Source organism: Trichogramma pretiosum, unplaced genomic scaffold, assembly GCF_000599845.2.
Source record: "Trichogramma pretiosum strain Unisexual culture from Peru unplaced genomic scaffold, Tpre_2.0 scaffold31, whole genome shotgun sequence".
NCBI lineage: Eukaryota > Metazoa > Arthropoda > Insecta > Hymenoptera > Trichogrammatidae > Trichogramma > Trichogramma pretiosum.
The window spans coordinates 1,447,496-1,458,783 of NW_019641631.1; the positions used below are offsets into that span (position 1 = coordinate 1,447,496).

The 11,288-nt window shown below is 41.6% G+C and overlaps 1 protein-coding gene across 1 annotated transcript; it reads left to right on the forward strand.

Moving 5' to 3' along the window:
• The first annotated feature begins 544 nt into the window (after window positions 1-544).
• On the forward strand, window positions 545-9,226 carry LOC106652175 (cilia- and flagella-associated protein 43). Its single transcript, XM_023459259.1, is given in 8 exon segments — window positions 545-1,111; window positions 1,177-2,000; window positions 5,352-6,769; window positions 6,862-7,245; window positions 7,312-7,643; window positions 7,708-8,205; window positions 8,296-8,847; window positions 8,912-9,226. Coding segments are annotated over 8 exon segments (4,890 nt in total).
• Window positions 9,227-11,288: the final 2,062 nt, after the last annotated feature.

Here is an 11,288-nt window from a genome sequence, read left to right on the forward strand (position 1 = left end):
CATGATGGATACACCGCCAAGTAGTAAGTATGGCTTTAAGACTGATAAATGATTGCTCAGAAATATAATAGCGACGCGCGTTTAGCTGCTCCTCCCCTTGGCTCTATGGACAGCAGCAGCAGCGGCGGCAGCAGCAGAGGAGCGAGCTGCGCGCGTGCAAAAGCTCCTTCCACGCTGCATCTTACGTGCATTTACGTGGCTGCCGTGGTGGTATCCTAGATTATGAGAGCCAACGACGAGCTATAGCCGGCGTGTGGTCTTTAGCGTTCCCAATCGTGCTTCGTCATATATACTCGTACTCTCTTCTTCGACCAGTTCGAGTGTCCATTCGATACCTTTTCAAACATGCATGCTTAAATATTTTTTGACTCAGCCAAGCAGGCTATACGGTAAGTTGCTCGCTCGACGAGATTCGAGACGAGCTTTCATTCATCGATCGAAACTTGTACATCTGCAGACTTCGCGTTGATAGAGCTAACCCCTTCTTTCTCTCGTGAAAATACATCGATCGTTGAATTTCGATCGTCGAGTATAGAGATCACTCATGAAAGCAGCCGACGAAAATACCTACCATTTAGCATGGAAGCGCGGAGGGAACATCGCCCAGGTGACATGGGTCGGCCAAAATACAATGGCCTGGTGTTCGGGATTGAACCTCGTGTTTCTCGACGTACCCACCAATCGAGTGCAAATACCCAGATTTCCCGAGAAAATCACCAAAGACGGAGTGGGATCTATTTCGGGCCATCACACGTAATTACCTCGTTGATCTATGCCAAGAATCAAATGTATTTCACTCATCTGTCATCGTTTCAGTTATCAAATGTTCGCGTACACAGATCTGCATTTGAAACCTCGAATTCATATCTACTCTTACCCGTCGATGACGAAGATAAGCGAATGCGTCGGTGGATCCATGTGGACTTACCTGGTGACGGAATTTTGCGGTGACTATCTCGTCTCTTGGAGCTCAGCGCCAGACTTCAAACTCTGCTTCTGGTCATGGAGGACTGGCCAGAGAATCACCTCCGTAGATTCGATTCTGCACGAGTCCAACGCCTTTGATCTAGTACTAAGAGCGAGTTACTTCACTCCCAATTTTCTGATTCAGGTGAGCGCGAAAAGTATTAAATTTTAATCATTCGGTGCAATGCTTACTGGATCAAACGGTGGCAGGTGGGAAAATCGTCCGGACGATTGTTGATCTGGGAACGGATGATCTGCAAGGGCAAATCGATCGTGAACCACAGGGAAATTTTTCTACCGAAGAAGCCACCCATCAAGCACGCGTCCTGGCAGCCCGGAGCCAATAAGAACGCCTTCGCCTTGATCGATCACGAGGGCCACATCTTCTTGTCCGACACGCTGACCTTCGAAATAACTCGGATCGTCGATACGCAACGCTGCGCCGACTGTCCCAACAACGCCCTGCCGAGCATCACCTGGTTTCGCGGCGGTATCGTGCTGCGCACCACCTGCTGCGACCTACGATTCTACAGCAGGAAGGATCCTCGCGAGCCCTCGTCGCCGTGGATCAGCGTTTGGTCGGAAAAAGTGTCCTACCGTCCTCGACTGCTAACCTCCTATCCGTTTCAGAACGACAAGCTGTTCTTCGTGACGGAGGAGGGTCACCTCTACTACGTTCACATACAGGAGAACGGCCAACCCGCGTTCGAGCTCATGCACTTCTTCGGTGGCCACTATCATTTCATGAGTATCGTCCATCCGTGGGTCGAGACGGTACTAGCCATCGACGAGACAATGGATCTGTCGGTGATAGAGGCCCACGGCGGTTTAGAAATCGCTCGGATGAAATTGCCCTTGGAGGGAAGAATCATGTGCTTCCAGTGCCATCCACACTTTCCTTTACTGGTGGTGACTTCGGACTGCGGCGAAGTGATGTTCGTCAGCATGCTTCATTACCTCGAACCAGTGATCTTGGGCAAATTGAAACTGCAGAAAGGAAAATTGGACTTGTTGAAGTACTCCCAGTCTGGAAGGTTCGTTTCTTTATCTGAGCATATCACTACAGAATTGTATTTTTTTCTTCAAGTTAAATTACGCAGAATTTACTTATAGTCACCGCATTATGATTTTTACTACATTGATAGAAAAAATACTTGTAAGCATAAGAGATCTATAACTTATTTTAGTTGGACTTTATATCGCCGCTTGAGCGACCATGGCCCAAGGCGCGAGTAATTTATTAAATGCAACGGGCACGTCGGCTTAGTGAAAAATTATCAATGTGTGCTAAGCTACCAGTTACAGATCTGTTACTTTTACAAATAATTTTTCTAACATTTCATTATTAACCAAAACTTACTTTTATCGCATTTAATACACGGCCTTTTTTACCCGAACCTTCTTTTTGACCTATAGAGTTTGAGCATCCATGAATAATGTAGACAAATTTGCTACACATTAAACGTTTGTATTGTGAAGCCTCACGCTCATTTTTACAAGGTTGATACTTAAACGTAATATATTGAGAACAATAGAATTATCACAACGTTTTGTTGTCCTGACTCACGCGCAGAGACTACTGCACGCATCCGTACCTCACGGTGTAGACCAACTATAGAACACGTCTTGCTCCTCCGTATAAGCGAGCGCCTTTGGCCGACACACAAACACTCGGCTCTCGGACTTTCACCGGTGTACACTGCTCGGCAGCGCCAGAGCACGTCGTCACTCGTACTCGGATTTGTGCTGAATGAGCACCCGAAGAGTTTTGACCTGTAGCAATTTTCTTTTAATAGTGAACTTGGTCAATTAAACAACTCGTTTCATTATTTCGCCGATTTTCTACTAAAAGCTTCCGACTCGACCGCCAGGTGACCCAGCGCCAACGAAACCCCGTACCCGCAGAAGAAGAGCATTCTTCAGGGTACTAGTACAAGTGGCGGCTACACTCGCTACCCATCACATTTTAAGTTGGGACCATACAATAATATTAGCTAAAAAATATTTTGAATATCGTATTGATCTCGATATTGTCACACAATTGTAGGGCAATTATGTCGAAATAACATGGAAAATTCGATAATTGTATAAAATAATAAATGTTGCACAATGAATTTTGTACATTTATTATTTTTAATTGAAAGTACATACCTAAATATGAATTTATCAGTTTTAATCCTATTAAAAAGTTGATAAACAAGTGTTTGATAAACATTTAATGTCAAATATCCGAGTGCCGCACAGCGCGGCATTATTTGGTCAACTCGTTAAATTTGTAACTTGCTGTTAAAGTACCTAAAAGCACCTAGAAGAAAAAGTAACGCATCATTTCGATGGGAAATTTTCAGCTTTCCAATGGTGAGCTCAGATTATCCGAAATTTTCCATTATACTCGAGAAAATCGACGGAAAAACTTCAAACTCGATAATTTTACGGTAAGATCTCGAGTCATGGCTCAGACGACAAAAAGTTTCGAGCAGTAATAAAATGGATAAGTATTATTTTTTCATTAGCACTTTTTTTATCTTCTCCACTAACAATTTTAATTTTAATTTAATATATGCCTGATTTAGTAATCTGGCTCGGATCAGACTCCAGACTTGGCCCTGATGAGGAATGTAATAAGGTTCAATACCGGACCGGATAAGTATTTACTGAAATCAGGCCCTGTTGCGGGCTTTATCAGGGCCTGCAAAAACTCTTGAAGTTTATCCCCTCTCGTGTAAGCACGCATATATCTGGGACTGTTAAGGCTCTGAAATTGCCTGATTTAGAATTATTATTTTTAGATGTAATTACGCTCAAGGGAAGAAAAAACAGAAAAAACTAAGATTATGTTAATTACAAATTTATTAACAAAATATAAAATACAATAGTACAATTTTAAAATTTTTTTAACTATTGTAAAAATCTAGTCAGTCTAATAGTCGTTATTTTCGACATGATTATAAAATATGAAGTACAATATAAATTTTCACTATTCTCACTATTTTCACTATAATACTATTATCTCACTATTATCACTATTTTCACCATATTCTGCACGTATGAGTTTTATTTTATCTCGATAATCTTTCACGCTTAATCTATTCGCAGCTTTTTTGCGAGAAAACATTTTAATTATTAATTTTATGTGCTTTCAACGCTTACAAACATACACTGTCTGCTAATTTATATACGAAATCATTGATGTAATAAAAGCTCTGGGCCTGATCAGGTCCTGAACGGGACCTGAAGTTCATTTAAAAAATTTTTTAAACTTATGGGCTCCGTATCCGGCCCGGAAAAGCACCTTATTACACCCCAATTCCGGTACCAGAAGGATATTGTTCAATTTTCAAATCAGTATTCTTGACCCGGTCGCTATGTAGCCCCCTACCCGTCACGATAGTAAATGACATAAATTAACTAAATTAACACAATCAAATAATCTACAAATGATAGAAAAACATAATGATCAATGAAAAATGGATTTTAAGGTTTGATTTGACTTTTCTTGTCGATATCTCAAATCTCTGTGGCATTTTTTCGCGCCCGCAGCAGTTTGCTTAACAAAGCTCTTATTCTTCTTTCTTCAACACGTAGATAATTTGTTAGCTTAGACCATGAAGCTGTATAGGCTGAAAATTAATAAATCAAATCAGTAAAGTGAAAATTAAATGAAGAGCTAAATTTGCCACTTACACAAAATAGTATTTACACCGGCAGCGTAGAGTCCGAAACAATCGTCACCTTCATTTCTCCCTTTTCCGCTTAGAAGTTTCAAGTGCATGTGGCGTGAAAATGGCACCAAACAAATTCCTAGCAATCAATGTCTGGCTGATATATGTGTTCTGGAGTTTAAAGTTTTTCCGTCGATTTTCTCGGGTATAACGGAAAATTTCGGAAAATCTGAGCTCACCATCGGAAAGCTGAGACAATTTCCTATCGAAACGATGCGTTACTTTTTTCTTGTAGGTGTTTTTAGGTACTTTCACAGCTAGTTACAAATTTATCGATTCGGCTAAATAATGCCACGCTGTGCGGCACTGGAATATTGTTGTCAAATAAATGTTGTTTATCAACACTTGTTTATCACCTTTTTAATAGGATTAAAATTGCTAAATTCATATTTAGGTATGTACTTTCAATTAAAAATGATGATTTATCGAATTTCCCATGTTATTTCGTCAAAATTGCCCTAATACGCTGGTACAGAATTTCGACGCTACGCGTTGACGGTATCGTTCAGTCCTCAATTGTACCGATATTGTCTGGTTTTTCGGTACAATATCAATACAATATCGATATTTTTATTGTTTATAGAGAAGCAGTATTCATTGAAAAAGAATTAAACATAAACTCGACTCTTTGACTCTGACTGAGATAAAAATTATTAATTTCAGATTTGTGGCGGTGTGTCATAGAGAAGAGGGCGTTTGCTACTTCTTGAAAGTTTCGCTCGATAAGCCAATCGATGTGGCGAGTCGCTTCGTAGTACCCGTAAAGATAACCGACGTCTTATTGTACGACACCGATTCTCACTTGAGGCTCTACGCTCTTGACTGCTCTTCAACGAATCTGTGGATCGGGCACCGATTGCTTTACTACGATCTTCCAGAACACCACCCGGAAAGCAAAAGAGCCTCGGCTGCCTGGAGATACACGCGATTCTATCAAAAATTGTTCTATATGCCAGGAGAGCCTACTTCAATAATCTCAACATCCTATTTGACGAGAAAATTGATAATAGAGAAATTGAACGATTGGAGAGAACTAGTGTGTACAGATATAATGTCTAATAGCCACAGTCTGAAGCAAGTGAATCTTTGGGCAAATAAGAAATGCGTAATCACGTGTTCCATCGATGGTAGAGTCATCATTCGAACTGGTGATATCAGGCAGAAAAATAATATTTCTGTTTTTACTCATCATTCAAGATTGGGAGGGACACATCAGGCGATTTCTTCATATAACGCCGATCTTATATTTGCTTTAGGTAGGGATGGTTCCTTGGCGGCTATGAGACGAGGCGAGCCTGACGTCAGTCCCCAAGATCTCTCGCCGAAGCTTTATACAACTTTTTTCTCTATCATTCATATCCACAGAGATAGTGCTCTCCTCAAGTTATTGGACCAAGAAGTTGTAAAGTTTTTGGAGGAATCCTCCAAGGCAATAGCCCACCATGAGAACTCGGAAGGTTTGACTTGGTTACAGTGGAAGCAACAGCAAAATTTAGAAGAAGAAAGGTTGCGATATGCACATGAAAGAGGAGCAGTATTGGCGACTTTCATGGATTTGAAGAGCCAAATCGTAAATTTATTAAACGCAAACGAAAAGATGGACGAGCTTTATAAGTTGCCGATCTCGGCTTTCGATCTGGACAAACGTTTTAGAGACAAAACCATCAAAGTAGCCAAAGACGAACGAGAAGAAGTGAAACTCAGATTGGAGCGAAGCTGCTATGAACGCGATCGAATATCCGACCACATCCAATCGGAATACTGGAACCATCAGGTTGTTCTGGGACGGTCAATTTTCGGCATTTTTAAACAGCTCGAAGTTACGAATTACGTCGTGGGTATCGATCAGAAAGAGAAGGAGGAGCTTGTCGAATTCTATAAGTTCGGGCGCATAGTGAATTTGGAGGTGACAGGGGCCAGAGAGAAAGATGTTTTTGATTTGCTTATAGACCCAAATACCGTCGATCCAGCGGATAAACAATCTGTGAAACAGGACGCCAAAAGTATAGCTGGACAGTCAGATTTCAAATCCGTGGCTGACACCATTTTTCCTGCTGAAGTCAGTGACGATTCCGACGCAAGTTTATTTAAAGGTTTCAGATATTTTCTCGTCGATTTTCATGTTTGTATTTTTGCTTTTATTGTACACGACGATATAACGTTAATTTTCCAGGAAGGACAACGCATCGTTTCATTGAACCGTACTCTCCGTATTATCCGCAATGTGCTGTCTATTCGTATCCTCAGATTAAGAGCGGACAGCAAACCATGTCCATGGACATGCATAATCTGCGTCTGCACTTCAATGAAAAATTCAACGAACTTTACGCGGTGAAAGAACGAGAAATGGTCGTCGTGTACGAAATGATCGACCGTATTTTTTTCATACTCTCTGAGCTGAAAACCATGTTTGGTATAACTATCGAGGGCTCTTACGAGTATCCCGAATGGCTGGCCAAAGAAAAGCCCGAGAGAATTATCGAAGTGAAGGACTCGGAGATTTCGGCGCAGGTCTACGTTTCTAATTCGTATCAAGAGCTTATGAGGAGCAAGGCATGCAATCTTGACACTTGAAACCATGCGCTTTTATAGATTTTGACGTATATGTGAATTTTTCAGGAAGAAGAAGAGGATAAAATGCGTCGAGCGAAGTTGGCCGATAACTATCGAGATCGTGCGTTGCAGCGAATGATGGACGGTGTATTGGAGGTAAAATGGGAGGATCTCATCAAGCATGATCCACCCGAACCAGAATGTAAGAGGATAGGAAAAAGACCAGAGGAGTACACCAACGACGATAAACTTGCCATTAAACAGTACGAGCAGGAACTAGAACGCTTGACGAACGAAAGACTCAAGTACAAAAATATTTTACTCACCGATTACGAGACTATCCAAACTACCCTGAAGAACAGCATCGAAAGGTTCAATAAGCGCCTTGGACAACTTCATTTGGTTCGTAATCTTAAAATCATATTTGAGACATTGAGGCGAAACTGAGATATTTCGAATCTTCCAGATGAGAATGAAAGTGCAAGCTGCGGTACAGCAGTTGAATTTAGTAATCTGCAGGCAAATCACTAGATACAAAGGATTCATAAAATCATTGGACCAGGTGGAAGAAATGAAGGTGCGAGTAAAAGAGAAGTACGACAAATTGAGTGTATTCTCCACCGAAATAAAGTTCCTCGACGCCCTGGAACAACAACTCCGAGACCAATTGGAAGAGTTACTAGCCAAAGATAAAATAATCGAAAAACGATTTAGAGCTGACTTGACGGGCGTCAGTAAAAACGTTCAAATGGCCATGTTGTCGCAGTTCAGGAAGACTCCGCGAACGATTCTGAAAACTAGATCGTCTTCCGAGGTGTACGACCTATCTGAATCTATACTCGTGGATCAAAAAAAGCCGTACTTGACAAACGAGTGTCGAGAGTATTTAAAAAATTTAAATTTCATGGATCATTGTCCTGTGACGCTTGCAGGTACGATCGAGCCTGCTCAATGGAAAACAGTCGTAACTTTTAGACGTCAAAAAGTAATCGCTTTAATCCGATGAAGTACAAGACTGTACTTGAACGATATATTAATTTGCCCATGCTTATAGATTGAGCAAGATCTGAAAAAACGATCTCTAAATCACGACCTCGATTACGTGGGATTCGCCTTGGACAAACGAACTCGACTCATGGACGAACTGAACAAAGAGATCGAAGATATGAGACATGAAATTAACAGGCGCCGTATTGAAATTAGAGAGGGAATGATTGACTCACCTTTGCAACTGGTCCTTAAAGTCGGTCAAATCGAGCTCGCTGACGCCAAGGGAGAGGTTGGTGATTCAGAGAATGCAGTTATGGTGCCAAAGTGTCAAATAGACACGGTCAACGAAGCCATTATTGCCGTGGGCCGTCAAAAAGTTCGATGGATCGATCAATGTATGAAATTTGAAAAGAACATCGTTTACGAGCAGTGGGTGGATCGCTGCTTGAGGACAGAGTTGAAATTCGCCAATGAAGAGCTTTACTACGCGAAGGTGGCTATGGTAACGAGAAAAATTCGAGAATACATCGCAGGAATTTCAAAGGATTTGCATTCAGACGACATACTACATCATTTGACGAGGCACATTCAAGCGACGAAAAACAAGGAAGAAAAAGTACTTTTATTCGTCAGTTATTTCAATGTCATTATTGCTTTGATTTACGGTCTTTTAATTGCAGCTTTTGCACGACTGGCGGATAAAATTACACGATGTCCTCGATGAAATAACTATTTTACAAGACAAAAATCAGAAGGTCGATCATCGCATCGAGCATCTGAACGTCGATCGTTGGGAGATGGAATTGAAACGCGACGTTGTAGGCGAGGCAAGGCAAGAAAATTTCAAAGAGGACCTTTTCAAAATTCTCGCTAAAAGGTCGGCTCTCGTTCGAAAACTTGTCAACAATCATCAAGCGATTTTAGAATTACGAGAAAAACAGAGGCTCGTAAATGCCGACCCAATGTCTGATAATGAAGAAAAGCCTACTAAATAACGTATACAGTAATTATTTAAGGGCAAAGATTGAAATTTATCTTAAATGAACAACTTTGTTAGCTAAAGATACCTAAAGAGTATAACTTTAATTCATATTTTTACTATAAAACTATTTATCAACGTTTTCAGTAAAAAATTCAAAATCTTTCATTGTTCAGTGCAAAAAAGGCAGTAATATATTATGTAAATAATGTAAAAAATCAAAAACGCATTCAATAAAAGAAAATAAATTATTGTTTAATATGTAAGACTGTTTTCTATGATTGATCAGAAATTATCGAGATTCTCAATTGAATTTATCAAGACTTGAAAGTGGCCCGCTCCAGACACGAAATATGATACGTAAAGTTTCCAACAACGAGTACGAAACCTTTGCACGCAGTCAAAATTGATTTTTACCGTTAGTAAGGTTGACTCCAGCTACAGGTCTTTCTCAGTAGTACGAAAATTGGCTGATTATGTAAGTTCGACAGATAGAATTAGCCGATGAAAAATCTCACTCGACCGAAGTGCAAGCTTGAGAACGAAAAAAGCTAGCTCGAGCTAGAGCATCCTTTCTTCCGCATTGGGAGCATATGCAACAATGGGATAGCGATTGCGTGCGATCCTGATGCGGGCCATTAAGCACGGAAGGCCATACGCATTGGCAATTTCTTTAACCGCCGCGAATCTTTCTCACTGGCAGCTCTATGCGAATACAGAAGTGAAATTCCATTTTACGCGTAGTACCTTTAGACCATACGGCAAAGAGATCTGGTCACTGGGCGCGCGGGGCGACGTCAAATGCACAGCGCTCTCCAATCGATGCAAATCAAATCGAGTCGAGTCGTGTAACTTTTACATATAGATAGAAGCGGCTGCAATGACCGCTGCGTACGAGCCATAATACATCGGTGTAAAAGCTCTCGTGTACGTGCGAATGTAAAAGTGCCGCCAGCCAATCTGGTAAATGCGACTCTCGTTTTATCCCTCGGCTGCTCGCTCGCGCTAACGTATTAGATGCAAAACAAGCCGCAATGAAAAGTACGCGTCTACGTGGGCACGGAAGTTCATTGAATTAAACATTAGCTGCGGAGAGAAAGAACCTTTTTCCGTATAATACAGATTTGTCCTGCTCCAGATAGGATATATATTTTTTTGTTGTTCGGGTGATGCTCGCGCAATAAAAGGCATTTTCGCGTTTGTTTGCGGTCGAGGGCAAGCTTTTTTTCCCCTCTCGGATCGAGTATTGTGCCATTAACATTTCATAAAAATCAAAGATTCCATTTCGCTGCTGATAAATTCTCCGAAGATGCCATCATCGCGTTTCGCGCAACATTGATTGTCTCTTGTAGTGTCAAGTAGCCAGCGCGCGCGAGTGCACAAAAAAAAAGGCCAAGTCGTCAAGGTGCAGAGAGATAGAAAACCAATAAAAAGAAAATGGGATTCAGCAGTGGCAGGCTCTGAGCAATAGTGCGGCGGCAGAAAAGGCGACGAAGTCCAAGTGTTTTATTACGAAAGATCAAAAAAAAAAAAAAAAAATGTGAAAAGCTGCTGGCTGTACGTAGGATTCACGCAAAGAAGACAAGAAAGCAGCAACAGCAGCAGCAAACCTCGTTATTATCGACTGCCCTTCGTGCATATAGTATACTCGTCCTCGTGCGACTGCCGCCGAGTCGCTCGCAGCTCTCTTTCTCTCACTCACTCGCTCTGTATATAGGCTTTGCGTACTTTGAGCGCAGCTGTAAAGAGACAAGAGAGAGAGCCCAACGCAACAACACAAAGGAGCAGTAAAGTCTCTCGTTTTCGCGCTCGATTTATGAAACGGAAAATAAAAGATGCCAAGGGAAAAAACAAAAGGTGTGCGCAGCTTTTATGACAATTTCTGGTTAGCGATGATATTGCGCCGGAGCTGGAGGCGATCATCCGTTCGCGCGCTGCACGTCCAACTCCGAGGAGCGAGAGAGAGAGAGGGACGATTTTCGCGCAAAGTCAGTCTCCACAGAGTCGGAGTGCGATTTACGAGCGGCTAAGCGGTGATTAGCGGTGAATATCTTACACCGAGCGCGGGGCTATTTTGT